The sequence below is a fragment of the Neolamprologus multifasciatus genome, chromosome 20 (assembly GCF_963576455.1).
Source record: "Neolamprologus multifasciatus chromosome 20, fNeoMul1.2, whole genome shotgun sequence".
NCBI lineage: Eukaryota > Metazoa > Chordata > Actinopteri > Cichliformes > Cichlidae > Neolamprologus > Neolamprologus multifasciatus.
In genome coordinates, this window is record NC_140458.1 from 30,885,909 (window position 1) to 30,905,213 (window position 19,305).

The 19,305-nt window shown below is 40.2% G+C and overlaps 2 protein-coding genes across 2 annotated transcripts; both read left to right on the forward strand.

The window, feature by feature from the left end:
* The first annotated feature begins 1,621 nt into the window (after positions 1 to 1,621).
* Positions 1,622 to 4,575, forward strand: srm (spermidine synthase). Its single transcript, XM_085146493.1, has 8 exons — positions 1,622 to 1,830; positions 2,145 to 2,265; positions 2,342 to 2,434; positions 2,522 to 2,675; positions 2,796 to 2,879; positions 3,071 to 3,216; positions 3,366 to 3,488; positions 3,591 to 4,575. The coding sequence occupies exons 1-8, from the start codon at positions 1,700 to 1,702 to the stop codon at positions 3,606 to 3,608; spliced, it is 870 nt and encodes a 289-aa protein (XP_085002619.1). The 5' UTR covers positions 1,622 to 1,699; the 3' UTR covers positions 3,609 to 4,575.
* Positions 4,576 to 5,922: 1,347 nt separating this feature from the next.
* sst6.1 (somatostatin family member 6.1) lies at positions 5,923 to 8,686 on the forward strand. The gene is made up of 2 exons (XM_085146495.1): positions 5,923 to 7,218; positions 7,599 to 8,686. The coding sequence occupies exons 1-2, from the start codon at positions 7,114 to 7,116 to the stop codon at positions 7,824 to 7,826; spliced, it is 333 nt and encodes a 110-aa protein (XP_085002621.1). The 5' UTR covers positions 5,923 to 7,113; the 3' UTR covers positions 7,827 to 8,686.
* The last annotated feature ends 10,619 nt before the right edge of the window (positions 8,687 to 19,305 follow it).

Sequence of the window (19,305 nt, forward strand, 5' to 3'; positions counted from 1 at the left end):
GAGACTTACTAAGAAAAATACCTCCAAACTGACCAGTTTTTGTTCAGTCACAGCAAATTAAATAAATAAATAAATAAAAATACAAATTCTGCGTCAGACACAAGTTTCCATAGTCAGCCGGTCATATGCAGGTATGTTGATATATAAATAAACATGATGTAAATTTACTGTTGTTTACTTGTGCAGTATGTCTTCTGTATTAAAGTCTAAGTTTGAAAGAAACAAAACAATAAAAGGAAAAAAAGATTTCTTGTATGTCTTTGCATGACAGTAAACCATACTCTAAAAGGTGGGCGTCGCAACAACGAGGCTACAAATTCTAAAACATAGATTTTAACACAGGCATCTTCAACCCAGCAGGACAGAAGATCTAAACTTTCCACAAAAAGTAACAAGATTCATGTTTGGTCGATTATTACTGTATTGTAACGATGCTTCTTTACAATAAATCGTATACTGTTGGAAACCAGGTTTTTATTTTTCCTTAAACGGTGCCACCTTTGTAAGGAAAATTTCATTTGTGGGTTGCGCCTATGAAAAAATTCCATATTTTCTCTGTGAATGTCAAACACCTTGTTTGGTGTCGTCTGTGCCGAATTGGATGATTACAGTCGAAACAAGACATACTGACAATTTAACAATTTATTGATTGAACAAACAGGGGCCTCTGTTGCATGTGGAAGAACCATAAACAGCTACAATGGCTTGCCACCTCCTCCTCATGCTGGTTACCAACTTGGTCAGCACCCCCTTTCCTTCAACCACTATTTGTCACAAGACAGCCAATGTGGTTGTGTTGGCTGTTAAGCCTTCAACTGTTCATGTAACTGCCAAAGTTTAGAGGCAGTTGCCCAAGAGAGTGAACAGTGTTTAGAGTTGTTTGTTGTTGTTGTTTTATTCTTAATTTATGCAGTCATTTGTGTGAAGTTAACTCTCACAATTAGAATATGAATCTTGGCTAAGACAAGTTTTCTCTCTGTAATGTTTGACTGACACAATCCGAAAGTTAGATTGAAAAAAGCTTCAGAGCACAGTTATTACTTTACAGTGTTTTGTTTTACAGGCAGAAATGAACCAAACTCAGACATTTGACCACTTTTGCATTTGCTCAAAAGGTTTTGGGTGGAGTACTACTTTTTTTTTCACGCACACTCATTCAAAGGAGTTTTAGAATGTATCTTCACTGTTAAATGTTCTTATTAATCTTATTTTAATAAACAACACTGTCATATGCAAAACTAGGGTGACACTAGGGGTGTAAGAGATCATTTTAGGGTGGCACATGCCACCCCATGCCACCCTTCGAGATCCGCCCCAGGGCACATGCCACCCTTCAAGATCCGCCCCTGGAAAGTACTCGTGAACAAAACAACTGACTGTTAAATTTCCTTGAAACTATCAAACAAGCATACACTTGTCTCCCGCACCGTGTTGTTCAAACTCACGGGTGTGTTCACACGCCAACTTGGTTGTGCTTCACGTGGGCTGCTCAGCTCGTGCAGACAGGGCGGTGCGGCCGATGTGAAGTCAAACAAACTATACGAGAGAACCTGCCACGCAATTGGTTAGCGTCGTGAAGACCCAGCTACGTCAGCGCCCTCCCATTCGCTTTAAGAAGAGGGCGTCAAGTCTCGCGGTTAGGCAACGCGTTTGTCGTCACTCTTCACTGCCACGCTTCCAAACACGTTAGGCAGCTGTCATGGACCACATTAAAGATGGATGGTTTACAGAGTCTTGTACGCTATGGCCAGGGCAAGCAATGAGTCTCCAAGTAGAGGAGGTCCTCTACCACAAGAAATCCAAATTTCAAGATGTTATGGTTTTCAAGAGGTGAGTACAGTGAGGCTAACTTCACTTAGCTAACGCTGCTAGCTGTTAGCTGTGCTCGCACTGAATGAGCAACCTAGAGCATGTTTTTTTCCCCAGATGGTTGAAAGATACGACGTTTTTTAAGCTTGGCTCGTGATTTGCATGTCATTGAAACTTGAGTGTAAACTTTAAGGGTAACGCTAGATTCATTTAAGTCACGGTGCATGTATTTGTTTAATGGTACTAAGCATGTGGTTACACATCTGAATCCTAGGAAAGCTCTTATGTAAAAGTGCTCCTGTTGCCTCACACTGTGCTGTAATGCTACTTTCCAGCAAAACCTACGGAAATGTGCTAGTGCTGGATGGAGTGATCCAGTGCACAGAGAGGGACGAGTTTGCCTATCAGGAAATGATTGCTAACCTTCCCCTGTGTAGCCATCCTTGTCCTAAAAAGGTATTTCTCGTAAATGTGAAACAACAGTACATTCCGGATATTTCAAGCTGTGACGGTTATATTTGCATTTTCACAGGTGCTCATCATTGGTGGCGGAGACGGGGGTGTGCTAAGGGAAGTGGTGAAGCATCCGCTGGTGGAATCAGCGGTTCTTTGTGAGATAGACGAGGTGGGAGCAACAACTCTGTCAATTTATGATGTAGGGATTGTCCTCTCTGCTGCCTTTGATGACATTTTTATGTTGTCTTCGCTTTAGGATGTGATTAATGTGTCAAAGAAGTTCCTGCCAGGGATGGCCAAAGGGTTTTTCAGTCCCAAGCTCACCCTCCACATTGGTGATGGCTTTGAATTCATGAAGCAGAATCAGGACGCCTTTGACATAATAATAACAGATTCATCAGACCCAGTGGGTAGGTGCTGCTTAAAGTCCCACAATCCTTGTGTGCCCAAAGAACTAATCAAACAACACAAATACGGGACACACTTTAAGGAGGCAGTCTCAATTAGAATCTCTTTAATCGTTATTTCAGGACCTGCTGAGAGCTTGTTCAAGGAGTCTTACTACCAGCTGATGAAGGCAGCATTGAGAAGTGGTGGAATTATTTGTTCCCAGGGTAAGTTTATATTTCACTGGACTTGTGCATTAAAAGCTGGCTAATAAGTAACCTTTTGAGTCTGCTAAAGATGTTAGTGAATGGATTACTTTGTTGAGTTGTTCCCTTCAGATTGAGTAATGCCAAAAGATGGGAAAGTAACACTTTTTTTTTTTCCCCCTCTCCCCACCTCTTGGTTTTGTAACTGACAGGCGAGTGTCAGTGGCTCCATTTGGAGCTGATAAAGGAGATGCAGACCTTCTGCAAAACTCTATTCCCTGTGGTGGACTACGCCTACAGCACCATTCCAACTTATCCCAGCGGCCAAATTGGATTCATGCTCTGCAGTAAAAATCCTGTAAGTGTTAAACTGTCATTCTCAGTTTGTCATCCACCACACTTCCCCAAGTGTTCTTGGATTGCCTAAAAAAAGAAAAGAAAATGCAGAAATGTTCCATAGCATAACAGTTTCTCCCTGATCATCCTTGTACCTTGTTTGTTTTTTAGGAAACAAATTTCAGGGAACCAGTGAAAGCACTGTCAAAAGAAGAGAAGGAAAGTATGAGCCTTAAATATTACAACCCTGAAATTCACAAAGCGTCGTTCGTTCTCCCAGAGTTTGCAAGAAAGGTAAGTTGGTTTCAAATTGTAATAGTCTGTCCCACACTTGGGAGTGCAATCCACACAACCGACGGGTATTTTCTGCTTTTCACCTGGTGTCTTGTCTGACAGGTGCTCAGAGAAGCATGACCAGCAGCAAAGGGCCATGTGCATCCTTCAGCCAACCCTTAGAACATGGATAAACAACCTTTCTTGATGGCTTCTTGAACTCTACGTAGTTAAACGTCATCCCAAGAGTTTCAGTTCAGAGAAAATATTGATTTTGAGCCGGTCTTGCACACTCTTGTATTGTCTTTCAGTTCTTCATGTAATTGTCTCATCTGCATTTTGTGACGCAAACCTAACCTCATTCTGAAATGTTGTTTTTGTTTTTAATTCTGTTTACTGTAAAATACAATAAATTACACATGGCACAACATGTGTAATTGTTACATGGAGTATAGGAACCGATCTAGCATTTACAGGTCAAGTGAATAATACTTTGGCAGGTGGCTTCAATTTTATTGTGGCTGATTGGTGTATGTAATCCTCTACTGCACATTTATTTTGATATCTTGTCACAATCATGGTTCAGAATACTGTCCACTACACAGAAACCCTATAGTGCCTGAAACTGGTTGCGCATAACCTACCAGTCTTATGGTCTCCTACTCAGAAGCTAAATGGAAAAAGATCCCTTTAAACAAAACAAAAAAGCACCTAATTGGTTTAGTTAAGGCTCAGCTTTGAGCGTCAGTTATAGAATACTGTAAAGAGATCACATTACATGCAAACTTAGAAATGTTACCAGAGCTTTCCAGTCCACGAATAGTCTTAACATATGAATTCATTATGCAGTTATAGCATGCAGTATTGGGTCTTGATTACTGGGTGTGCTGTTTGTACTGTGGTAAGAGTCTGACTGCAGGATGTGAGATCGTTTCTTTAAATGGAAATGTAATAGTTCGGTGATTTGAGCTAATGTAAGACATGATTTACTGTTAGCTATGGCTACCTTGACTCTTTACTGGGACATGGTGTTATACCTGAATGAATGAATTTGTCTTTTTTATAAGAATCATGAACTGTAATAAACTGGTAACGCAAAATTAATGGATCAATGGCTGGGTTATGTTTTGTTTTTCGAGGTCTGCATTTTCCAACCGCGCTTTCAAGCTGCTGTTTGCTGCAAATGGTGAGCAGGTTCTGTGGGAGCAGTGTAGTGTTGGGACACGTGCAGCTTTGGTATTCAGGCACCAGGTGGCATCCTTGACTCTTTTATGTTTTAGGCCCGTCTCCGCGTTGGAATTATACTGCTGACATTCTTCGAATTAGAGTAAAAAGCAGTCGGCCCCTCTGAGCTGTTTGGTGTTTTATGATGGGAAGTGTCACTGTGGAACTTACCATTCAGTTGCATCAACTCAAACTACTTTGCAAAAGCTCAGTCTTCACTAATATTTTTTCATTTTCTATTATAATGCGACCAACCTGCAGTTCAGTACTATGTTGTCACGCTGCTTTTACACAGGAGCTGTGCCCGTAGCTGGATGATAAAGATAATTTGTGCTTGTGAGCGTTAATACTGTAATATAGGAAATGAAGCACATCTCTATGGGCTTGTGTTGGCACCAATGAAGCGACAGCCATGAATTTTTAATTTGACTGGGTTTTAATCTCCATACCACAGGAACAAAACTTGGGAATACAATAGACTGACATTAAAATTTATTTCTTCTACAGCTAAATTGGTGGCTTGTTCCCACGTGTACAGATTCACCTGTTTGTTGGATAACAAAAGCATAAAACCCTTATATGATCTGTGAGTCACTAATTCTCAGCCATCTATTTCAGTTACTTGTTGAGGTGGTGACTCAACAACACGTAATAATGAAAACGGGAGATTTTAATGCACATTAATGCGATCTCGGAGCACCTATAGTAGTCGCTGGGGATCCTTAAGCGTTTGAAGTCTCTTGCAGTGTCATCTGCAGATCCCTTTAAGCTGACGTTGCTGTATATTCCTCAAACACACTGAACTGCCAATATAACAATTTTTAACAGTCAGCTAATCTTTGGATTTGCTTTGGGCCAGCTTCAGATCTGCAGAAATCAACCCAGAGACCGTTGTGGAAGCATGAGAAATCCATTTGAACATATCAAACGAGGCATACGGGAATACGAGCGCCGCATGTTCCCTGCCAGTAGCAAAACAGTGAATCCTGTAAACTCAACTTAATTGTGCTTTTTCATGAAATGTCTCACAGGTTGACAGCAGATTCTCACAAACTTTGAAACAATGTCATCTCAGACAAGAAAGTATAATTAACTTCAGTGAGACATTTACCTCGTACACATTTTAAATATATATATAGTATTAAATGTTTTGTTTTTTTGTTAAGCCATAAAATACAGTTTATGGCGTTCTTTGGTAAATGAGTTTATGTTATGTCACTATATTAGACCTATAAAATATTACTTTTTATGTAAGCAAACTTGATTAGTAGTTAAAGAGTTGAGGAATTAATTTTTACTTATAATGTATGTTAATGGTATTGTGTAGAAAACCTCAGTGGCAGTTTTAGAATCCGTTTGTTGTGCAGTGGGTCTGGTATCCATTGTGAAGCAAAGGACATTAATTTGTTTTCGATTCATAGACGCCACATGCATCAAATCACGGGGCCCATGTTAATGCAAAGATAACCACAAGATCCTTATGGATCAGCACTAAACTACTGAACACTGCTGCTTCCTTTTTAACAGCTATGCTAACTCCACGAGATAGGTGATGTGCATTTCCCGAAGAGATTTCGGCAAGTCAGTGGGAGTGTCAGACCGTTCAATTGCAATCTGCAGGTGTCAAAGAGGCATATAGAAGCAATATGACAGGAATAGGATTTTGCCCGGGGTAGGGTGCCAAACAGCGGCCTGTGTTGGGAGTGGCTCGTGGTCAATTTGTATCTCTTTTAGATCTACTTTGACTCCTGCTACAGGGAAATGTGGCCGCTTTATTTAAGTGCTAAAAATGGTTCAGGCATATCCGTTGGTATCACACTTTAGATGAGCTGTGGAATTGTCCGTCCACCTGTCTGACAGGTATTCTCTGAGATTGTCTATCGTAACTGCGAATGCATTAGTTGATGTCAAAACCTGGTAACGGGCGATTGACGTCGTCGTGCGCTGCAGATGTTTCCTCCCGATGAATCACACGTACGCAAGCCGTCTCACAATTTGTCAAAAAGGTTAACTTTTAAACGGTTCCATTTGTTGTGTCCTGACCTCTTCATCTCTCCTCCTCTTTCATGCTCTCGTACACACCCCCCAACAACATCCACACACACGCGCACACCCTCCACCCTTCGTCATACACCCACCACCCTCTACGTCAGTGGCAAACGCGAAGGGGGTAGAGGCGTATAAAAGAGTGAGGGGCTTTAGAGGTAGAGCTGAAGAAACATCAAATCTTCTGAGCAGCTGCCACCAACTGCACTCCACTTTTTTTCTCCCCCACCGTTCTTCTCTGGATCTCCGGCTAGTCTGAGCTGCTCAGACTCTCCTGCTCGGACACACACACAGACACACACAGCCACACTGTCTTTGTGAGCCTCCTGCTCCTGTGACTGTAGCTCTGGTCGGTCACCTGCACTCCCGTCACAGCATGCAGCTCCTGGTGGTGTTAGCAGCTCTCATGGGGGTTGTGTTCAGCGTTAGAGCAGCTGCCGTGCTTCCTGTGGAGGATAGGAGCCCCAACTATGTGAACAGGGTGAGGAGATTGTTCGTATTGCTCATATTAGGTTGATGGTATTTTTTTTTAATGACTTTGAGGTGTAATTATTAATAAATGTATCCAGTTACTACATGAGAAATAGTTTGAATGATTCAAATTTTGAAAACAAAAATGTAACTTACAATAAAACAATATCTGTGGTTATGTAAATAAATAGTAAGATATTTAAAAATGGCTTTTTAAAAATTGAATTAAAACTGCTTTTAACTGACATGATTAATATTGTCAGTATATATAATTTAAAATGGGAAAAGTATAAATGATCTGTGAGCATCACAGACAAGTGTTTTAAAGTCACACTTCTATGATTTTTTCCTCCGTGATAATATTATCTTTACTTTCTGATTCCTGGTTAGGAGCTGAGCAAAGAACGCAAGGAGCTGATCTTAAAGCTGGTGTCTGGCTTGTTGGATGGAGCTCTGGACACAAACATGCTGCCGGGAGAAGCGACACCTGTGGAGCTCGAGGAGCCGCTGGAGTCTCGTCTGGAGGAGAGAGCTGTGTATAACAGGCTATCGCTTCCCCAGCGTGACCGCAAAGCTCCCTGTAAAAACTTCTTCTGGAAAACTTTCACCTCCTGCTAACAGTGCCCAAAAAAAAAAAAAAAAACCCCACTCGGCTCCGACTGCCTCCGGTACTCCTTCTGTTCCAGCTCTACATAAACTGTGGTAGACCTCAGCTGTACATATCATCTACACCTGTCACACATGCAACATCGATGGACTTCACTGAGACAGTGTGTCTGTTTGAATATTAATTATTTATGTATCTATTTATGTATACAATGTATGTAACAGTTTCTTTCAGGGTCAACAATAAAGCATGGATATAATATTTAAAATGGTGATAACAGTTAATTACTTTTTGTTTTTTTGAAGGTCAAATTTTCCTTCTCCTGCTTCTGTAAAACAAATGCAAAGGCAGATTTCTTAGAAGTGTTGTAGCTGTATTTTTCATTGGGACTAAAATATTTCACGGCTTTCCTGTGTGCGGATATTTTTCTTTCTAAGAAACATTAAGGTGCAGCTGTTCCCTGTGGATACGGAACTTCTTTTTCAAAAGCACATCAAACATTATTTTCTTTTAAGTCTTTCTACTTTACCGGCATACACACAATAATAACCAGGGGAAGCAATACTGCTACAAAGACTGGATTTTCTATAACTATGAAGCATTAAAAAAGGAATAAATTGCCCCATTTTATTGTTAAATTAAAAGCCTTTTACTCATCTATAAATAAATCTATACCGTAAGTGAATTAAGTCAAAGTAGCTTGAGTATTAGTCCTTATTAATGCCTCACCACAGGTTGAGGGAGACGCTTCAGTGACTTATCACAGATCGTTAAACATGTCAGCGTAATAGGAAAGTATATAAATCAGAAGCTCCTCCCGTGTTCACACAATCATGATGTTCTGTTTCAGAATATTATGAGCAAAATGGGGGGGGGAAAGGAGGATGGCTGTCAAAGCACATCAACAAAAAACAATAAATGAAGGAAATAAATGAGAAGAGCGTGAAGTCAATATAAGCAAGAAAAATCATGAGGCACTGATGACAGTCTGACCTCAGCGTTTAATAGAAAAGCCCAGAAAAGGCTTTGGTTGCATGTTAAGATAATGAAGCGAGACCTCCATCAACCTGCTAATACCCTCTCTGAATCTGACTCTCAGTCAGCTGGATGCCTGCCCAGTTCTCAATCAGTCCTGCTACAACTGCTCCACACCCTCCAGCCCTTCAGGCACGCTCAACCACCGTAAAATGAGTGTTTCGTAACCACTTATTTAGGGAAAAAGTGAAGTTGGTGCTGGCCACAATCAAATATCGACTTCCAACTCGGGCCCACGGCCCCTATTAGCGAACTGATGGATTTCTTGTGATAAATGACATGCAGGTGAAATGTCCTGCTGTTCGCGCCCGTTCAAGCGAACCGGTTATTTTCACACGTGAATAAATGAACAATCATAAAAACGGAGCAACAAAAACAAACAGTTTAAGAGAGCACTGCTGAATAATGCAACGATCACAGGAGAACCTTTTGATGATTATTATGTTCGCCCGTTCAAGGGTTTTAAAAATAACTGCCCTGGCTTTTCCTTTAAGTTTTGCCAACTTGTTAAAGTCTGATGCTGATCACATCGAGCTGTCTGTTACATAAATGATAAAACTGTAAGCGTGAGGAATACTTTAGTTGCTGTGGTTCTGTATTCAAATTTGAGACTTGGCTGGTAGAAAACGGCACATTAGCAGCACAAAGTACATATGAAGGATCAAAACAACATTTACCCAACTAACCCACAGAGAATGGGCCGTTTGAACTTCTCTGCCAGCAGTAATTATTGCTCAATGCTTAGCAGAGTTTTACACTCACTAACATAAATGAGAGACATAAATGAAATATGTCAATTCCTAAATTTCATTACTCCACAGTCCACAGAAATCCTGAACACTCAGAGGAAAGGCAAAGCTCCGGTGCTGTCTCCATGCACCCGTCTCAACTGGGTTAGTGTCTCCTCGTCATCCTGCACAGAAAGAATAAAGAATAGCACCAAATGACTCATAATCATACTTGTTTTACTGCTGCGAAGTTAACATTCACACTTCTGATGAAACATTAAAGGCCATTGTGAGGATATTTCTTCCTCCGTTTATTGCATGCGTTTAAAACTACGTGAGAGGAAAGACTCGTCGGTCTATCCTAGGTTTTAACTGAACAAGACAATATAAAATCCGCTGAAAAGGACCACGTGACGGTGAGTTATCGCTCCGTGAATTTCAAAGCTGTATAATTACACGGTTCTTACAACCGCTGGGAACTCTGCTCTGTCGCTTCTTTTAACGATGCTGAATAGGCAAAGGCTCCTGTGAGCTGTCTTGATTACAGGTCATCACCTGGCATCTTGTATTCTTGTATTTGAAAAAGGAAAAGGAAAAAAAATGCAGGTTTACAGTCTGTAAGAAAACTAGACTCTGTTTTTCAATAGAATCGAATCGGTTTGAAGAATGAAGGAAAAATGTCAAACATAAAAACATTTCTGCTCCTTCAAATATATCAGATGCCAATCATTATCTGGGGTTGGGTTTATCGACACAGTACAATTTGATGTCAGTAAAGGCGCTGTCCGCTCCTGACTTTATGCCCGTGGGCTCAAATGAGCATGCAGAGGAGCAACTTCAAAGCTGATGCCTGCAAGTAACACATTTTATTGGCTTTCCTTTTGATCTGAAGAGGGAGTGAAAGGAGTGCTCGGGCCAAACTGTGTAATTCAAATTTAAATGTGACTCCATGTGCCACTCTTTAAAAATAACAAAGCTTTAGGTATTGTTGGTGCACCTCACAGGAGCAAAAACTGCTTCAAAGTGAACCCACTATCGACACATACAGAGTCCTTGTTGACCTTATGTGATATTATAATATATATATAGAGAGAGAGAGCATGGGAATTACTTATAATAATCAAACTTAAATGTCTAAATATACACAGCTCCAAATACATATTAACAATAAGCTATGAAAACAACTGGGGCGTTTAGTGAAGAAACACATTTTCCACTTCATTGCTTCATTAAAGACAAAAGTCCTAATTTGAATGTTTGTGTTGAGCTTCATTGTGAAAGCAGTCTGTTGTAGAATAAACTCCATCAAAATAATCATTCGGCTTTTGGCAGATTTCAGCACCTTGTTTGGGATTTATGGTCTACACATTTACTACATGGTTTAACCATCGCTCTTTCCTGCAGCTGCGAGAGACAGCTCCTGTGCTTTCAACCCATTAATCTGTGTTTTTGGACTAAAGATTTGCTAATTCAAATCACTTCAGCTGGAATTCATGTAGTCACTGATAATCCGATGGTTATTCAGGTTTTCTGAAGTTTTTCTTTGGGTATTGGCTGCGTTTTTCAGGAGAATACGCTGAAGTGTGCCAAATTACCCACGAATTGGACTGAAAATCTACGGCAACAGCTCTTATTGGGTGATCAATCCAAATTTATAATTTCTGTATTAAGTTGCTATATTTGTTTGGATGTGGTGTATGTTGATATATTTACATCTCTTGAATGATTATTCACATTTTGAAGCACTTTGTAACTGTGTTCTTTAAAAAGTGCTACACATACACAACTGAGTTTTTCCAAAGGGTGAAGTGCTCCACTGTTCTGCTGCAAAGCGGACTGGTGGTTGAAACAACTCCCATCACTTTTGTGGGAATTTTGTTTTTCTCCTGAAGCAGTTCTTAAACTGAACACATTAAAGGCTATGAGGTCATCCACAAGGCTGACCAAAGCTGTTAAATGCCAGGGTTTTCTGAGAGTGTGCTAGAAACTGTGCTGCTACAACTTCCATACACATCCCACACATTCACAGGGAAGAAGACACATCTGAATCCATGGATTTAGTTTTCTCAAGATTATAAACTCTGTGAAATGATTCTATTTATTGCCACCACTGAATCAACTGCGGTTCAAAAACATTCAGAAACCCTCGAGAAATATGATTATTTTATTTTAATCTGTTCCTGTATGTGATGTGTGTGGACTATTATTACAGGAGTGCTGATCCAACTTTTAAATAAATGTCTGGAACTAACATGAACTAACATGTCCCTTTTAAATATTCCCAGGAAGTCACCCTGAGGTGTACCCTTATTATAACCATTTGCAGCACAAATACGAGGCAGGAAACTGAAACTGTTATTTTTTCCTGGTTAAATAAAGGTAAATAAATAAATATGTTCCAGTAAATGGCCTGTATTTGTATAGCGCTATTACTAGTCCCCCCTAGGGGCTCCAAAGCGCTTTACACACCCAGTCATCCACCCATTCACACACTGGTGGAGGCAAGCTACAGTTGTAGCCACAGCTGCCCTGGGGCAGATTGACAGAAGCGAGGCTGCCCTATTGCACCATTGGCCCTTCTGGCCAACACCAGTAGGCGGTAGGTGAAGTGTCTTGCCCAAGGACACAACAACCGAGACTGGCCGAGCCCAGGCTCGAACTGGCAACCTTCCGATTACAAGGTAAACTCCCAACTCTTGAGCCACGATCACCCCAGTTATGTTGGGGTTGAGGCTCTGGGGAGGCCAATTCATAATGCATTCCATTGCTTGTTTATATGATTACGGACATGATCACATGCACGTAGCACTGACATGCTGAAGTTGTTGCTAATCAGAAGCTTTCCAGATGGTACTGCATGGCGGCTCAAAATACGATGGTGTTCGTAATTCCATCGCTTCTAACAAGATCCCCAACACCACTGACAACGCAGCTAATAGCTCGTTGGGAATCACCTTGTTGATGTGAAATCGTGATCTTATGTAAAATTGTGTTATTTTTGGTGTTTTTATGGATTCAACTAAAAGAATTGGAACAAATGGTGTGTTTTTGTTACAGGTTGCAACTAACATAGTGCCCAAAAATACCATTTAAATTTGGTTATTTGCTAAATTGTCTTAGACGTAACACTGGTTCCTGTTTGGTTAGGTCCTTTTTTATGCTTTGATGATTCGTAGGTCAAAGTGTTCATTTGTTAAGTGGCAACTGAGAAAACATTCCCCTGAAAGTGATCAGCTGGAAGAAAAAAATGAATGAAAATGCATCCAGTGTCCAAAATACAACTGTGAAACACCTCCAGAAAGCCTGAAAAACTATGATTAAAAAAAAAATTGCAGTATTCTATAAATGTACTAATTTATATATTTTATTTCACAAACAGATTAGCTTACCTTTATCTACCAGCTGACCTTGTAAATTGTGTTGGCCAAGCTGAAGCTATGTGATCACCCTGTTTGTTTCTGTTTTTCACAGATGTGTCAGAACCGATTTGAATCCTGCTCTTGTGGAAATTTAGAAACGGTTAACGTCAAAGACCTACCTAACAGGGCCTTCCATCAGTCAGAAGACAGGCCAAATTAACACCCAGCACTTGGCTGAATGCTTCTGAGAAAAGGTGTGAACAGGCGGGCTGCTGAAAGGAAGTCTGGGTCCTCTCCAGTGCACAACAAATGCTGACCACAATACCTCGTGATCTTAAGAAAGCTGAAGGAAAATCATTTGAAAAGATTTTGGAATGAGCAGGCCAAATTAAATAGAGCATAAAACAATATAAGTACAATTTTCATGGGTACATGTTTCGCTTTAAATACGAGGATGGAAGCTCTTTGCAGTCCATAGACGAGCACTTGTACTTTATCAACCCAGCAGCTCTGGACTCAATGCCTGTAGCAGGCTTATTCATCCCTGTCAGCCAGACTCAATTTGTTTAGTTGTGACAGTTTAGATTTAGGTTGTGAACAGTGAAGCAGTGAACAAACGCAGTATGGTTGAGTAGCTGAGGCTTTCTGAAGTCAAATAAATATATAAAGAACCCTTTTAAAAATTGTTGTTCCAGAGACATGACATGCCCAGGAATAATGGACCTGTCTCTCTGTGTATGCAGCAGGTTTGCTTCTGTTGAGAGATCATTAGTGCTTTTTTTTTTTTTTTTTTTTTTTGAAGGGGGCTGTTCTCATTTCAAAGGAAAGTTCTGTGATTTCCTGTCTTCATCTTAGTGACCAGTCACTGCTTCCTTTTTTTTAAAGAAAAACCAGACTCTGGTGCAGATTTCTAAGAGGTAAAAAAATCAACGACTAGATCTTTCAAATGAACTGCACTTTTTAAATGCGTCATTAAAACTTCCATCATCAGGAATATGGAGTCTTTGACTGCTGAATGACACCCAAAAAGCACTTTGCCACACACAATCAAGCATCTCTAGTGTATTTCTACCAAAGAGTTCCCCTGTTTAGGAGCACCAATGGGAATGAAGAGATTGTTTTCCCCAGCAGGGCTTAATGATGCCTGATGGCGTATTCAGCTGCCCGGTGCCAGCACTAAAAGCTGATCATTATAGGGCCCTCTGCTCTTTCAGTGCTAAAGCCATGGCTCAGAAAATGAGCTGTCACTGGCTTAAAGAAGGGATGCGGCACGCTGGTGGTCACTATAGTGACCCTGTTTATTCTGGATGCCACTACACTGGGCAGCTGGGCAGGTCTGTGGCATGAAAGTAAAACACACTCTCAAAGCTTTTAGTTGACACTGATATTTAGATGCAGTAAATTCAAACCCTTTTACAAGGTAAAATGAAAAGTGTGGAGTGGTGTTATTACAGGATTTGATACGTGATTTGCAACATTAACTAGGCTGGTTTAGTGTGTTGCAGTGCTAGTTTAAAACTAACCACTCCAGCCATGGGTCCATTCACCCGAACAGGTTACAGAAAACTCAAAACAGAGTTTAATATGTTGCCAATCCTGTGTGATGTCAAATATCAAAAAGGTAGCTTTTCTTTATTTTGGTATCTGTTTATTTAACTAATATACAGGCACCACATCTGGAAACTGAGCATTTTCCCCTCTGAAAATCTTGTGCAGCATTTTCAAACACCAGCCACGCACACTAGGTCATGATAGACATAATGCTGCATATGTGTGTGCCATATCATATGCACTTTAGGACATCCTTCAATTTTATGGACTTCTAATTTTAGCTAAGAGGGCTATAACCACTGTGATGGCAAATTAGCCTAAAATTGCTCAGCAGGTCTTTTTGCTGATTTTGCAGGTGATGGTAATTTTACACTTGCTAGACCTGCAAAACGAATACGGCTACTTTCTGTCTGTATTGGATCAGAACACTAAGCTGTTTGTGTGATGTTAGACTGGAATTATTTTACAGGGTAGGTGGTCTTACAGTTGCTTCAGATAGTTTTTAGACTACTTTGCTTTATTTCATTATACATGTCATTTTAATGAAAATAAAAATAAAAATAACTTCCCCTCACTTTGTTTTTGTTTTTTTCAAACCCCAAAATGAATCATTTACAAAAGTGTTTAGACTCTTTTACTGTAGCACTGCAAATTGAGGAAATGTGTCCTGTCTGCGTCAATACTCCTTAGGAGATGAGTCTAGATGTGTCTCTTATTGCAGCCCACCTTTAGCAAGCAGGTATAATTGGAAAGAGTTTCAAATGGCCCACTGTGTAAATGAGATTTCACAGTTTACACCCATGTAAAGCTATAAACGAAGTCGTGATGTCCAGAGAATTCACTATGTCCTCATAGATGGGAGAACCTGCTTAAAGGGCAACCATCTCAGGAGCACAGTTTCTGTACCAAACAGCTTGACAGAAGACGCCAAATTACATTTTCGAAAAAAGCATTTAAAGACCCAGGGAAAACACGAGGGAGAAGATGGAGAAGACTTTGTGATCTGATGATTCAGAAGCTTAATTGTTTGGGCTGACCTTCAACCACTATAGCTAAAAGCACCACCCATTACTTATCACGTGGCTAATACATGCAAACGACGTAGCAACATCATACTATGGTAGTTCTCAGGTGCTTTTTAGACTGAATCTTCCCTGAGAACTTCCTTCAATGGCTTAATGTTTGCATTTATGCCACTACAGGTGAGAAGTAACAAAGTACAACTACTTCATTATTGTACTTAGTAGAATTTTCAGGTATCTGTACTTTACTTGAGTATTGATTTTTCTGACAACTCTTTACTTTTACTCCCTATATTTTTAAACAACTACCTACGGAAGAGGATTAGGGTCATGGAAAAAAGAAAAAAAAAGAATTCTGAGATTAAAGGCAGAATTCTGACTTTTTTTCTCAGAATTCTTTTTTTTTCTGACTTTTTTTCTCAGAATTCTGATTTTTTTTCTCAGAATTCTAACTTTAGAATTCTGAGATTAAAGTCAGAATTCTGAGAAAACAACAGAATTTGAATGAAAAGAACAGAATTTGATCAAAAACCAAAGAATTTGTATGAAAACAACGGAATTTGAACAAAAACAACAGAATTTGAATGAAAAGAACAGAATTTGATCAAAAACCAAAGAATTAGCATGAAAACAATAGAATTAAAATGAAAACGACGGAATTTGAATGAAAACAACAGAATTTGAGAACAAACAATGGAATTTGAATGAAAACAATGGAATTTGAATGAAAACAACGGAATTAGAATGTATAGAACAGAATTTGAATCAAAACAACGGAATTTGAATCAAAACAACGGAATTAGAATGTATAGAACAGAATTTGAATGAAAACAACGGAATTTGAATGAAAACAACGGAATTAGAATGTATAGAACAGAATTTGAATCAAAACAACGGAATTTGAATCAAAACAATGGAATTGGAATGTATAGAACAGAATTTGAATGAAAACAACGGAATTTGAATGAAAACAACGGAATTAGAATGTATAGAACAGAATTTGAATGAAAACAACGGAATTTGAATGAAAACAACAGAATTTGAATGAAAACAACGGAATTTGAAAACAAACAACGGAATTTGAATGTATAGAACAGAATTTGAATCAAAACAACGGAATTTGAATGAAAACAACGGAATTAGAATGTATAGAAAAGAATTTGAATCAAAACAACGGAATCTGAATGAAAACAACGGAATTAGAATGTATAGAACAGAATTTGAATCAAAACAACGGAATTTGAATGAAAACAACGGAATTAGAATGTATAGAACAGAATTTGAATCAAAACAATGGAATTTGAATGAAAACAACAAAATTTGAATGAAAACAACAGAATTTGAATGAAAACAATGGAAGTTTAAAACAAACAACAGAATTAGAATGAAAACAACAGAATTTGAGAACAAACAATGGAATTTGAATGAAAACAATAGAATTTGAATGTAAACAACATAATTTGAACAAAAACAGAAAAGTTCAACAGAATTTGAACAATCTCATAATTCTGACTTTAATCTCAGAATTCTAACTTTAGAATTCTGAGATTAAAGTCAGAATTCTGACTTTAATCTCAGAATTCTTTTTTTTCCCATGGCCCTAATCTTCTTCCGTAACTACCTGTACTTTCGACTTCTTACATTTTAAAAACTGGCTCTGACTTTTGGTTTAACAGATTTCACTCACAGATGGAGAAAGATTAGAAAGACAGGACGGGAGAAGAAGAGGGGTTGTATTTAAAGGTGATAACTTTTTAGTGGTGTTTAATAAACTGGAAATTTAAAGCTTACATGTAAGTCCTCATGCGTTTAACCTCCCACGACCCTTCTCTTCTGCCTGCTCCTGCGACTCCGTCAGTTCCTGGGCTCGGACCTAGCTGTCCCCTGTACCCATTCCAATTCCCTGGGTAAGGGTGGGTAGGGCCCAGCAGTCCCTGCTCCTGTTCCTGCTCCCAGAGCGGATCAGACTAAGCTTCTCCCTGCACCTGTACCAGTTCCTGAGGTGGAGATAACTGCTGTCCACCCCTGGCCTGCCAGAGGTCTCTGCCCTGCCTGGCCCTGCTCCGTCTGGTCTAGCACATGAGGGTCCTGCTCCGCCAGAATTCGAGCCAGAGAAACCATCACCCATAGAATCAAGGACCAGTTGATGGTTTGTCAACACTGACGTCAGCCTCAGAGAGGCCTCCTTCTCTCAGTGTGACAGTGTCCCCTTGTCCCTATGCTTTGGTTCCCCTCTTGTGTCTTTCCCAGTTTAGGTTTTCATTAGTGGTTTATGCTTTGGACTTTTGTCTTTGTTTTGTACCTGTTCCATCAGCTCAATGAAAGTTTTTCTTCCTCTTAGAACCTCTGTTCTACTTAACTGATTTGAGCGTTGAGTACATTTCAGAGCCTGTCATTTTTTTATTTTCACTTGAGCTAAGAAGTTGAATCAGTACTTCAACTTTTACTGGACTATTTTAACACTAGTATTTGTACTTCTGCTTAGGTACCAAATGTACTTTTTCCACCTCTGGACATCCAACTAAATGTCTTAATAAGATGTAATAACCGGGAACAAGATGGAGTATATGGTGATCATAGCTGTATATTTTGTTGTGAGGATAAAAGTCATTAAGTCCACTGACTGCGACTACATGCATGTATTCAGTTTGTATTTGTCAGTTTTATTTATTTTTAAACTATAAAACTCCATTTATCAAGTGATGGCCTCCAGCTCACACTGGAACGGTTCACAGCTGAGTGTAAAGCGGTGGGAATGAGAATCAGGAATATGAGGCCATGGTCCTCAGCCGGAAAAGGGTGGAGTTCCCACTCCGAGTGTGGGACGAGTTCCTGCCCCAAGTGGAGGAATTTAAGTATCTTGGGGTCTTGGTCATGAGTGATGGTAGAGGGGAGCAGGAGATCGATAGACAGATTGGGGCTGCGGCTGCAGTGATGCGGACGCTGTACCGGTCTGTTGTGGTGAAGAGAGAGCTGAGTGTAAAAGCGAAGCTCTCAATTTACCGGTCGATCTACGCCCCTACCCTCACCTATGGCCACAAGCTGTGGACAGTGGCCGAAAGAACAAGATCGCGAATACAAGTGGCAGAAATGGGCTTCCTCCGAAGGGTGGCTGGCCTCTCCCTTAGAGATAGGGTGAGAAGTTCAGCCATCCGGGAGGGGCTCAGAGTAAAGCCTTTGCTCCTCCACATCGAAAGGAGCCAGCTGAGGTGGTTCGGGCATCCTTGATGCCTCCTGGGCACCTCCTGGGTAAGGCATGTCCCACTGGGAGGAGACCCAGGATTATATCTCACGGCTGGCCTGGGAACGCCTTGGTGTTGCCCCGGACAAGCTGGAGGAGGTGGCTGGGAAGAGGGAGGTCTGGGCTTCTCTGCTTAGGCTGCTGCCCCCGCGACCCGGCCCCAGATAAGCAGAAGAAGATGGATGGATGGATGGATGGTAATCATCAAAAAAGATAAATGGGCCAAATATTCAAGAGCCAGCTACACATTATGTGTTTCGGGTGTTCACTTTTAGCAAAGTTTTTTCCCCAAATTTAAACTGTTGAAATTTTCTTAAGTTAAGCAGTACAGCAGTGGTTAAGTCTGAGCTGTGAAGCGGATGAATTGCAATGTGGAGGTGGAGTCGTAATTGAGTGACAATGCAAACTTGTAAGGATTAATTGTTTTGTGCTTCATTGACCAACTGAATGATTCTTTACACTGACAACTAATCTAATCATTTTATACGCTCGTCATTTTATGTTTTTTTTCCTACATCTACTATATATTGCTGTCTATGTGCCACAAAGTCGCA